The sequence below is a fragment of the Sinocyclocheilus grahami genome, unplaced genomic scaffold (genome assembly GCF_001515645.1).
Source record: "Sinocyclocheilus grahami isolate Dianchi unplaced genomic scaffold, SAMN03320097.WGS_v1.1 scaffold2145.1, whole genome shotgun sequence".
Classification (NCBI taxonomy): domain Eukaryota; kingdom Metazoa; phylum Chordata; class Actinopteri; order Cypriniformes; family Cyprinidae; genus Sinocyclocheilus; species Sinocyclocheilus grahami.
Genome location: NW_015507324.1, coordinates 53,995 through 66,378, shown reverse-complemented (window position 1 = coordinate 66,378; position 12,384 = coordinate 53,995). Strand labels below are relative to the sequence as shown.

Sequence of the window (12,384 nt, the reverse complement as noted above, 5' to 3'; positions counted from 1 at the left end):
AAAATATATGTATGTGAAAGGAGAATGTATGTGTGTGAGAGTGCCAGAATGAATTATGGCTTGTACGGCCCCTCATATTTGTGTGTTGATTCAGTTTGCTCCCTATACAGGTTAAAGAGGGGCAAATGCACATGTGCGCAATAAAGTTAATGAACAGCACAGACCAATAACATTGATGGCAAGAAGCGGAAACCCTCATTGACGTGCTCACACACTCAAGGATGTAAACAAACTGATGGACTATATTTTCATACCTTATTTGACCAGTTTTGCATGTGTTTTGTTGAAAATAGACTTCAGAAAGAAGCATTAACATTTAGTGATTACATGTGTTGATTGAGCATGAGTAACATTTAGTGATTACATGTGTTGATTGAGCATGAGTAAAACAAAGCTCCTGTCTGTCTTCACTGTAGACAAAGGTTTGTCACAACAAGGCATATGTAGGTTAATAAACGTATTCTGTTTGAGATGAACAAGTTATTTTGATGAGTCGTCTTATTTCATGTAACAGCACAGGAACATTTCACTATATGAATCATTGCACTTGTCCGTGTTCAACAGATTGAATTACTATTTGTAATTCTATACAACAATTGATCCAGCTTTGAATTATTTCAATACTAATACCAGTGGAATTAAACTAAAACTATCTGGCCATATGTTTGTATTAACTTGTCTTCTGTGTTTGTGATTTGCTTTTCCCTGTTTCTAGATCAGTTTCCTTTGTCTGTGTTCAGTGTTTCAGACGGTTTTGCACTGATTAATTGAGTTGTGTGACCTGTGTCTCATTTCAGTTATTGGATTGGTTGAGTATTTAAGCCCTGTGTTTCTATTAGTTCTTGGTCTGCTCTCATTGCATTATACCCTATTTGTTCTTTTCTTGCACCATGAGTGTTTTTTGGCTCTTTGTTTAATAAAAACTTTGTACTGTTGCACTTATATCCTTTACCTCATCCCTGCTTTAACCGGTAAGTGACAATTGTGTGTAAAATATCACTCAATGTGAATTTATTTCTAAAACTGTAGTATTCAAGCAGTATCACACTCCACATCATGCTGTCGTGCTGAATATCAGTCATGTGATCACCTGGGGCCCAATCACAGTGATGATATTCAGAACAACAGCACAATATTGTGAAACTACAATTCTGTAATACTTCTATATATATTTGCTGGCTGCACTTTAAATCTCAATTTAGTAAAGCTGAATAAAACAACAAGAAACTTCAAAACATCTTATTCAAAAATAATTATATCCTCACCATAGACAGTAACACTGAATTTCTGATCTGAGGTTCCAGTGTTGTGGCTGATTTCTGCTTTATAAAATCCAGAGTGATTGGTTCTGACGTTTGTGATGGTGAGAGATCCAGTCTGGTTCAGCTGCAGTCTGCCTCTAAATACCTCATAATCTTCATATGAGGTTTTATTTCCATCAATTTGAGCAATGGTGGAACCTTTATCTCCAAACCGCCACAGTATCTCAATAAATCCCTGTATTTTAGAAAGATCAGGGTTTAGAGTGACAGACTCTCCCTCCATCACTGACTTCACTTCATCTGTTTTAGCATAAAACACTCCTGCAGAACAAACAGAAACAGTTTATCAGAGATTAAACTCAATAACACTGCTGATAATGTTAGCAAACAGATAGCAACTGAGGTTAGTCTTGTCTAATATAAACACAAATTGACTTATTAAAGGGTCAAACACAACATGGATGGTGGGTGGGTATAGTGGGTAGGGATAAGTATATATATATATATATATATATATATATATATTAAAAAAACAGTACAGTCTAATTAGGGACTGTTTTACAGGGAGCACACTTGGATTGGATTGACAACTCTTGCATTCTTTAAGATAAACTGTAAGATAAGCACTCATCCATCAGGATCTTATTATTTCTTTCTTATTTTTACATGTTTACACATGCAAGTAGCTTGTATGTTTGTGTATTTGAGTGATTATTGTCATGTATGCAGGATTTTGCTTTCCTGTTTATGATTGTGATAATTATATAGAAACATTAAAACAGCGACGAAGATTAAACTAATTAAACATGTTAAAATTATCATTAAGCCTGACAATAATCAATATTTATTACAGATATATTGACAGGTGTCAGTAATGTAAGAGAGAAACAGTTTTAGCTTATTTCCCTGTTCTTCTTTACTGTGCAATATATACAGTTTTTTTTAATAACAAGAGTAGCTGAACTGAAATGAAACCAGCCTCATTGATTATAAAGGCAGGGCTCTTTGGTCACTTTCTGTATATAACACATTCATAATTTAAATGAAAGGTTTATTTTTCATGCTGCTAAGTACGTTTCAAAAGTGACAACCATATTAAAATGTGGGACTGAATCTGAAATGTCAATGTTTGACAATGAAAAAAATTATATATATATATGATCTGTGCTTTAAAAGTCTTAAAATGTAAGTAAATGTAAGATTCTATTTCTTTTTTAATAGAATGTTTATTTAACAGAACAATATTTGAAAGCTACACTGAATTTTTTTTTTAATTCATCCAATAAAAAAAAATTTGGGGTAATGATTCACATCTATATTTTATAACTTGAAAAATTAAAAATAAATAACTTGCCCTAAGAGCATTACCCTATTTTTTTTAATTGGATGAATGAAACATTTTTTTCATTGTACATGTTAATGTTTTAATGTATTATTTACTTATAATCGTTTCAATTAGGGCTGCACAATATATTGCAATAAAATCTATATTGTATTATGGCTTAATGAGAGTTATTTCGATGTATAATGCATATTTAGTGTTTATAAGCGCAGTGCAGCTGTTTACAGTGGTAACCAATGAAATGCTAATATCGCTGCTGTTCCATACGCGCCACCTGCTGTCACAGAGTGAATTTGCGCTCTCATTCAGCCCGTCTGCTGCTTCTTGTTTAATGCAGGAATGTTTTACAATCTAATTTAAATCAAAAACTTCCTACACTACATGCATGTTTGGATCAAAATTAATTTGCAGGGGTTGCCTTTAATTATAAATGGTTACATATAGTTTGGCCTGTAATAGAGCAATTAAATATCTTGTTCATGTACTCATATTTTCATTCTTTCTGGTCTCTTACTTAAAAATAAATAAACAAACAAAACAAAACAAACAAACAAAAAAAATAATCAGTATAAGAATAGGCCTATTTGCATGTATATACAAATGGCAACTTAAATCACAGATAAATCAAGATCAGTGCATCCCTAAATTTAAGACTGTCTAAAATGAAGACATACATATTAGAAAAGTTATTTTTTCTATGTAATAAAATGACTTTTATTCAGTACTCTTATTTTACAGTACAATAGTAGTATGGCAATATTTTTTTCGTATTGTTTAATATTTTTATTTAATAATCACAATAAAAAATGTTCATATTTTATAGTCATATTAAATGGGTCAAAAACAGTGGTAATGTAGCTTACGAAAACTCAAGTGGAAAGAGATTTTTACAATTCTGTTCACTTTATGGTTACTTAAAAAGGTATTAGTTGGTCCCCCAGTCTGTTTTCTGTTAATAGAATTTGAGGATGTGCTACTTCTACATTCATTCAGCAGACACTTTTATACAAAGCTACTTACACATGAGAAATGCAACATACATCCTAAAGAGGCAGTGATGAGACATGCCACAATACGATGCTACAGAGTTTTTTCATAAAATAAATCAAATAAAATAAACATTATTTAAAGAGGCCATCTTAGCCCACTGGGGAGAGAAGCCCACTGGATAAACCTTTGCAGAATGTATAAATAACTTTTAATCATTCTTATTAATATTAGTGTATGTTTTGAAGTGTCAATGTAAAAAAAATATTGTATTTAAAATTTAGACAATTTAGCTGAAAAAATGAATAACAGACAAAGCAGATATTTCTATATTTAATACTTTATATTTAAAACAGTAACCTCATAACAGTGTTATTATGAAGTTAAATGCATTCAATGCATACATGGCACTTCTGAGTCTTTTAAACAATTTATTGTTTTCATTAAAAACATTAAAGGTTTCTAAATATAAATGTTTAAATTTGACTGAAAAGAGGACGCATTTAATAAGGTTAGAAAAGCAATGCCATTACAAAGATGCCCATGCAGATCACTTTAAGGAGTCAAATATCGCCTCAATGTAAAAAGTAATTTTTGTCACTGATCAGAAGGTGCTTCTAAATTTTTGACAGTGCTTCTAATTTTATTTTATTTTTTAAATGGGCTTATTCTGCCTTTTTTATTAAACACAAGAGTTCATTAATAATGCTTACATTATCACCCCTCCCCTCCACCCCTTCCAAGCTACAGTCCCCCAGTGGCCATTTCCGCCACTGGTCGTATGATACCAACAGAATATGCCAGAAGTGAGGGTCAGAAAGACAGAGTAAAGTAACAATGTGCAACCTATGTTCAAAGTGAAACTATACTAAAGTCGTTTACATTTATACAAACTAAATAAATAAATAAATAAATACCACATGGTACTGATAGACCACTGACCACAGCAAAAATATATCTGTCTAAATATTTATTTTTTTAAATCTGAAAAATGGTACTTCTGCCCCTTCTCTCCCCTAATTACAAATAGTGAAAGAGAGCATGTCCATATTCATCTGGATGCATATAGTTGTTAATAATGTAATGAAGTTTAAGAATGTGAGAACATCTATTGAACTGTTTCCGACGTCAAAGTGAAACCGAAAGTAATTAAAAAAAAAAATTTAAATCGCGCACTTACCGCACATTAGTAGAAAAAAATGTAATAAGGTCTTCATAATGTTGAAGATTCCGGCAAAATTAGATTTCGATGGCTATTATACTGGTTGATTGTTTCCGAACCACACCCATCCACTCGACTTACAGCGACGACTGTTAACAAAACCCTCTAAATACCAAAAGAGAGATATACCGATTGTAATTTGATTGATTGATTGAATGATAATGGTTTATACGCTACTAAAGAAGAATAAGAACGTCTGCGTTTCCAAATCCGAAAGACTGTAGCGAAACGCAGAAGACTGTGATGGCGGAGACTCTAACGGTTTTCTTCTTTACAGTGGACTGCAAAATAAAATAGAGCATTACCGCCATCTGCTGTTTGTACTCTGAGGAGACTCTTACAGAACTCAGCATGCAGGGCTTCAATCGGATTTTTGTCCCATTTTTCGAATTCGTGATTTAGGAGAGGACCCCAGACTTCACTGCCATATAATGCTATAGGTTCTATGACTGATTGGAATATTTTGAGCCAGATTCTAATTGGTATTTCAATTTGGATAGATTTTTTGATGGCATAAAAGGCCCTTCTTGCTTTCTCTTTCAGTTCATTCACAGCCAAATTTAGCTTGCCAGTGGCATTTATCTTCAGCCCGAGGTATGTGTAGTTTGTGACATTTTCAATTTTGGTCACACCAAGGGTGAAGTTGTGTCTCTTTCCCTGAACTCTGGGTCTTTTCTGGAATGTTAGTACTTTAGTTTTGTTAGGATTAATTGTCAGGGCCCAGGTCTGACAGAACTTCAGAACTTCTACTGCTGTAGACCCTCTTCTGTTGGAGACAGCAGAACCAGATCATCTGCAAACAGCAAGAGCTTTATGTTGGAGTCATGCAGTGTGAGGCCAGGTGCTGCTGATTGTTCCAGGAGTTTCGCCAGTTCATTAATGTAGATATTGAAGAGGATCGGTGATAGTGGACAGCCCTGCCTCACACCCCGCCCTTCCCATATATACATATATTATTGTGTGTATGTCTTTTACTCACAACTACTGTTCCAGCCGTGTGTATATAAGTCTGAGCAGGTCCTTAATCTCTACCAGGTTGGTGTGGTTAAGCCCTTTTATGAGGCTCTCTGTCTGTTCTCTCAGGCTTTGTATTTCTCCATCTCTGAGCAGCAGCTCCTGCCTGAGTGTTTCCAGTTCTTTATTCATGGTCTCTCTATCTTGCTGTAGTTTGCATATCTCTTTTTTTAGCTCCTCAACACTAGTTTCAAAGTCTCGTGTGAGGTGACTGATTTTATTGTCCAGGTGTTGTAGGCGTTCGCTGGATATTGCATGGGAGAGTGTTAGTTCCCTGAGCTCCACCAGCTCCACCTCTTGTAGGGAGAGGCTGTTTCTGATCTGATTGACGGACTGTTCCAGCTGTGGGTCGTGTTCAGCGGGGTTAAGCTCCATCTCCTCTAGCCTCTCCCCTGAGCTCTGGGCGTCACAGCCTCCTGCAGCATCACTGTTTGCTCCTTGTGCTTGTTTCTCAGCCTCTGCCAGAGCTTTTAGGATGGTGAAGTTTGCCTTGACAGAGCTGAGGCATGCTTCAGTCCCCTGGAACATTATCATTCCATTATGGTAGATATTTACTGTTAGAAATGCCTTGTTAGTGTCATTTTCTTCATAAATTTGGATTTGTCTGCCGTTACAGATGCCTAGTTTTCTATAACTTTTGTAGTGTTTACAGATGACCGTGTGCCAAAGATTGCAGTCTGCTGTGTAGAGGAGCAGATTAGTGACGATGGCTCTGTCCCCTTTTTGTGAAACGTCTGCCATGAGGGTCTCTGGGTTGTTCTTCAGCAGGCTGTATTTATAGGTTTTCTTGTCTTTCGCGCTCTTGATAGTCTGTGGGTATGTGATGGAGTGGTGGAGGGGCTCTCCTGCAATGGCTTCCATTGTTTTTGTTTTTTGATTTTTTCTGTAACTGTCACTTTTTAACTGTTACTCTCAGACTGCTACTAGTCTTCTGTACTTTACTATATTTCAACTGAACTGAAATAACTTTAGTCCTGCCTCACTAAGTTGTAATAGTCTTTTCAAATGCAGTGTAGATGGAGAGTCAGTCTTGCCTGTTATTTGGATGTGAACTGATTCCTGATTCCAGTATCTTCTGCTTTATCCAGTTGTCCTCCTGATTGCTCTGTTTCTGTTTCAGTGCTCTTTAGTTGTCTTGTTGAAGAAGCAGCAAAGAAATGTACAGCTATCACGGTCACCTTAATATTCCTCTCACTTTTTCCTTTGGTTTGATATATGTTTTGTTAGGCTTGCCTCACTCTAAAGATAAAAAATTGCAAAAAATTTAGGAGCTCAAGTGGATCATGACTTTCCAGTTCATGGAATCTTCAGTTCATGTTTCTCTCTCTCTCTCTCTCTCTCTCTCTCTACTATCTACTGTTCTACCAACTAGGCGTAACAATCCATAAATATTAATGATCAAAAACAATTATTTTAAATTAGGAATAATAACAAAGTAATACATATATGTATTCATTTATTTATTTTTGCAATGTTCCCCTTTGTGGACATTGTACAGCCATTGCAATGAAGAAGAGACAGTTGAACTTATTATAGCCTACTACACTGTAGAGCATATGAAAATGAAAGACATATATTGCATTAAAATTGCACAAAGAGGTTATCGAATTTAAAGCTGGTGTTCTGTGAGTTATGAAAACAATAGGATTTGCTGTCAAGTGAATCAAATTTGTAATCACAAATTAGGTGCACATAAAATGCGTCCGTCGGGGCGGACAAGGAAGGAAATACCTGATTTACTTTTTAATTAAAAAAAAAGTTGCTTAGGAATTAACTCCAGAAGATGGCAGTAGTGCAACATCAATGATGCAAGCTGCTCTTAAAATCCAACAATGAAGAACAGGAAATAATAGTGAAATAGTGGGTTTTATTGCAATTGAAAATATTACAACATTTAAAAAGTAACAGGGGGCAAACGGACATCATCACATTAGAGCTACACAAAACAATATCGACGACAATGAAAAAAACCTTTAAAGATACCTTACCACAGACTCAAGAATGTTAAATGTTTTAGAAGCCTTTGAGTTCAAAGGTTTTGACACCTTATTAAAGGAAAAGGGGCTAGTTAATGAATTTGATAGGTATAGACACTATAATTAAAACAAAAATATAGATGGGAACACACAAGCTGGATTTCTGGCATGGGGGCTGAACGCGCAGCAGTCAGGAATGCAGCAATGTGTGAACCCGAAATGAAAGAATAGAGAGGTAACTATCATCCATGTAAGAAGAGAAGTTGTAGATGGCGGTGTGTGCCTGTGGTGCGGAATACGGCAACGCTCTAAAGGAGAAGCAGCTCAAGAAGCGGAGCATTAGTTTTCTCCACACTTCCGTGTTTCTGGCTCCCGGATTGGCCCTTGCAACGTAAACCTTTTTTTTTCTTTCTTTCTCCAGTGACAACAGTCTAGGGTGACAACAATGGCCATATCTAGAACAATTTAGGGAATCAAAGTCTTTTCAAAAGTTTTTTTTTTCTAATTAAATAGTAATATAGGCCTTTTTTTTTTTTTTACTGCTGGTGCTTTACTGTACATTTCACAACTACTTTGCTAGTTCTGACTATTTGGTATTGTCAGCTCTTTCGTACCTGCTCTGCATTGACAACCACAACCGTTCGCACGACTCTCTGGAATAAATACAGATAAGACTTATCTGTATTAATGCACTGTAATATCTAATGTTGTACTTACTTTATATCATAGCCTACTTAATATTATTCTTACTACTATTATCATTATTACGGTATTGTTAGCCTATTATTATTTTTAGCTATTTAAATAACATTGTGTATCTTACTTGTTCGCATTGTTTACGTGATGGTGTAAATGTTGTATGTACCCAGGGAAATACATTTTAAACTAAAGGTGACTTGAGTTAATGGCTTCATTCTATCGGCATTACATTGCTGTTGCATTGTATTCAGTAACCTATGCTTCAGTGGATAAACAGAACATCCCCGCTTATTAACTAACAATAATGTACCTCAAAGAAGCACAAATAAAGATATAGGTGCAAACAGAATACAGTGACGTCAACCTTGGTTTTAATAAGCAGTTATTATTTTATGACACAGAACGCGTTGGTGAAACTCATGCATCTAGCAAGAACTTAATACACAAAATAGTCATATTGATTCAAGCATTTAACATTTATGAATGAATTAAATGTCAGTAGCCTAATGAACAATACTGTACAAATTATAGCGATCACGAGGTCGTTCATATTCTATCCCAAACGCGTACAGTAAAGTGGATACAGTATAGCCTACAACACCCCATCAGTTATATTCAGGTCAACAGTGCCACCTGTTAAAAACTTTTTTTATGTCGATATAACGAGAAAATTAAGTCATTATAACGAGAAAACAACTCTCCTTATGTCGATATAACGAGAAAATAAGTCGTTATAACGAGAAAACAAGAAGGGAAAAAAAATAATGCATGGCCGCTTAGAACTTCCGTAGTGGACTGATGTAGATTTTTTTTTTTTATTCTAGGAAAACTTCGTACCCATACTGAATTGTATAGCCTAGCTGTATACTGAATGAGTAAATATATGAGAATACGAGAAAAAAGAACAAACTTAATTCTGTAAGTGAAAAGTGAACATGATGAATAACACCCAAAAACCTGTTAAACCTAGGCTACATTAACAAACGGTCTGACAGCGGATGTATATAAAAAACACCTAATATAGTGTCTTTATTAAGCCACAATTTCTGCTACAACAGAAACGCCCTCCACCCCGCAAATAGGTTTTGTGCCGAATTCTGCACCATTGTCAGATTATGCATCCCCCCGTTGAAATCGCTACCTGGGGCAAGTTCAAGCTCAAACCGATGTCCATCGTTTTGCTATGGTTTCCGTTTTGAATGACATGTTTCCTGGAAACGGTGTGCAACGGTTTGCAACAGGGTTTGAGATAAGTTTTCTCTTGTTTGGTGGGCGTGTCAAACATGTCAGCCCAATCAGCAGCAACATGTATATAAACCACGCGGTATTAAAGAGACAGCTCACACAATGGGTCCAAGTAAAGTGTTTACAAATGTGTCCGCTGCAGCTCGGTATACACAACAATTGAAGATGTTAGAGGACATGTTTGTCGTAAGAGTTTTATAGTAAAAATATAGCATATCAACATGATAATGTAATTGTTTATATGTTTAGCTTCATTGTAAGGCAAGTTTATTTAGATACCAAATTTCATACACAATGGTAATTAAGTGTTTTACATAAAAATGAGAAAGAAAATACAAGGTATTAAAAAAGTAAGAACTAGAAATAAAAGTAAGAATATAAATTAGTCAGTAGTATGTGAGGCTAAATAGATGTGTTTTCAGTCTGAATTTGGTAAGATGTGTGCTTCCATTTCTGTTTCAGCAATCCCTTTGGAACAGGCTAGTGCATCGAATGGGCCTAGTCAACTTCCACTAGGCCTACACATTCCCGCTGCACCACTGCATTTGCCTCCGGCTCCTGCACCACAGAAGTTGGCTCCTGCACCACTGCATTTGCCTCCGGCTCCTGCACCACTTAATTTGTCTGTTGCTGGACCATCACCTGCCTGTGCTCCAAAGTGGGCACCAGTCTCAACCCCCCAACAAATGCATAAAGGTACATTAAGTTCATTCCTAGCACAATTTTTCCGTTGGTATATTTTCTGTGACTTATCTATTTAAATGTGTGCTGTAGATACAAAGCCATGGACGCACAATGCAACATTACTTCTAATTTCTCTGACAAAGCAAATGGCTGAAGACTTTCAATCTCCTGTATTAAAGAAAGTAGAAGTGTGGAAAAAGGTAGCTGCACAAATGCTGGCAAAAGGATATGACTTTGGAGCAGAGGCATGTGACAATAAGTTCAGGCAGTTGAAACATAGGTTTGTTTTGATACTGGCATTTGAATTATTTTGGGAGTAGGGCCACTTGAAGACATTTGCTATTTCTGTGTTTCTATTATTAGATACAAAACAATAGTGGACAGTAAAAAGAAGACTGGGAGTGGTGCCAGCAGCTGGGTCTTTTTCTCATCAATGGAGGACCTCCTGGCTGATGATCCCAGTGTGGAGCCGGTCCTGATCATGTCATCTTTTGCTGGTGATAATCTTTTGTCAAATTTGATGTCAAATTTGTTTTTGTGCCACATCAACATACATTAGCACACCAGATGAGTTGAGTGCAGTTTAATCAAAGAAAATGTTATATTCATGTTTTTATAAAAATCTTATACATTATTGGATCTTATTTGTAAGTTTTAATTCAATCACTCAGTGATGTCATAAAAAGGCCTCACATTAGCATCCATGTTGGATACAAAGTAGCTCCAATGTTGTCATCTACTTTTACTGTGTAACTTGGTAGTGTTGCTAACAGCTTTATTTGAAGGATGTCTATTGTGTGGCTCAGGTAATTAGAAGCTTGGTTAACCGGATGTTTAAAGTAGCTTTGTTGGCACATGACTCTAAATTACAATAGATGCAGCCATGTGAGATCCCAAAATGTATTTGTCGGAGGAAAGTGATGTTTGCTGCCTTGATCATTACCATTTTGAGGCCACCAAGTTTAATCTTTCTTTCCACTCAGGATCTTCATCAGATCCAGTTGGCCCAGGACCATCAACTTCACAATCATCAACTTCACAACCTAAGCCATCAGCAGAACATGGCAAAAAGAGAAGGCGCAAGTCTGAAGCACCCTAGTGGTTTGAGCAATATGTCACTGAGCAGAGGAGGCAGATGTCAGAACTCATGGACCTGCAAAAGCAAGCAGTGGAAGTGGCAAGCGAACGTAGCAACATCTTAAAAGAATTTGGTTCTGCTTTGTCGAAGAAATAGCAACTTGTGTTTTCTCCTTTTGCAACATTCTGCTGATGGCATGATGTACAGTGTATATATGCTGAAGGAAATGCATGCAATCTTGATCACCTCACCTTTGTGCTTTGTTGTTCAATATTTTATTTCCATTCTTTTATGAAACAAAAACATCTGAAAACTTGTGAACACAAAAAAAATAGTTAAAGGGGTCATATGATGCGATTTCAAGTTTTCCTTTCTCTTTGGAGTGTTACAAGCTGATTGTGCATAGATAAGATCCCTGAAGTTGCAAAGACTAAAGTCTCAAACCCAAAGAGATATTCTTTATCAAAGTTAAGACTCTGCCACACCCCCCTAAAACGCCTCATTCTAACACGCCCCCACATATCTACCTCACTATGTGGAAATATTTGCATAATGCCTCCCAAATGTGCACGCAAAGAAAGGAGGCGTGGTTTCAGTAACTGCAGTTAGTGTCGAAGCAGCCATATCAGGGAGACGCTGTGTGTTTCTAGACGAAAGCAAAAGCACTTTATTTGGCCTTCCGAAAGTAGATGCATTTAGGAATCTTTAAGATCACTTACAACAGAACAGCAATGCATTTTATGAACGACCGTTTCGTGAACCTAGGAGAGGAGGTAATTCTGACTTTGCTATGACAATCTGCGCTTCTGAATCAGTTACTGTTTTGTTATTAGTTTAAGTATTTGCTATTGACTGTTCAAATGCAGAGTTTTGCG

At 36.2% G+C, this 12,384-nt stretch overlaps 2 protein-coding genes across 2 annotated transcripts in view; one reads left to right on the top strand and one right to left on the bottom strand.

Moving 5' to 3' along the window:
• LOC107574206 (uncharacterized) overlaps positions 1–5,072 on the bottom strand; it is a 17,884-nt gene extending 12,812 nt beyond the window's left edge. The window contains exons 1-2 of the mRNA XM_016260667.1: positions 4,772–5,072; positions 1,266–1,583 (exon numbers count right to left, since the gene is read on the bottom strand). Coding sequence (XP_016116153.1) covers positions 1,266–1,583; positions 4,772–4,808 — 355 coding nt within the window. The 5' untranslated portion in view covers positions 4,809–5,072. The remainder of the gene's footprint in view (positions 1–1,265; positions 1,584–4,771) is intronic.
• Positions 5,073–8,072: 3,000 nt separating this feature from the next.
• LOC107574205 (cyclin-dependent kinase inhibitor 1C-like) lies at positions 8,073–11,530 on the top strand. The gene is made up of 4 exons (XM_016260666.1): positions 8,073–8,194; positions 9,866–9,933; positions 10,210–10,443; positions 11,415–11,530. Exons 1-4 carry the CDS (start codon positions 8,073–8,075, stop codon positions 11,528–11,530), a joined length of 540 nt encoding a protein of 179 aa, XP_016116152.1.
• Positions 11,531–12,384: the final 854 nt, after the last annotated feature.

Excerpts from the sequence above, each read along its gene's own strand:
- LOC107574205 (XM_016260666.1), top strand. The coding sequence starts at position 8,073 with ATGGCGGTGTGTGCCTGTGGTGCGGAATACGGCAACGCTCTAAAGGAG. Across the intron at positions 9,934-10,209 it reads TGTTAGAGGACATGTTTGTC|CAATCCCTTTGGAACAGGCT; the intron begins GTAAGAGTTTTA and ends TTTCTGTTTCAG. Across the intron at positions 10,444-11,414 it reads CCCCCAACAAATGCATAAAG|GATCTTCATCAGATCCAGTT; the intron begins GTACATTAAGTT and ends CTTTCCACTCAG.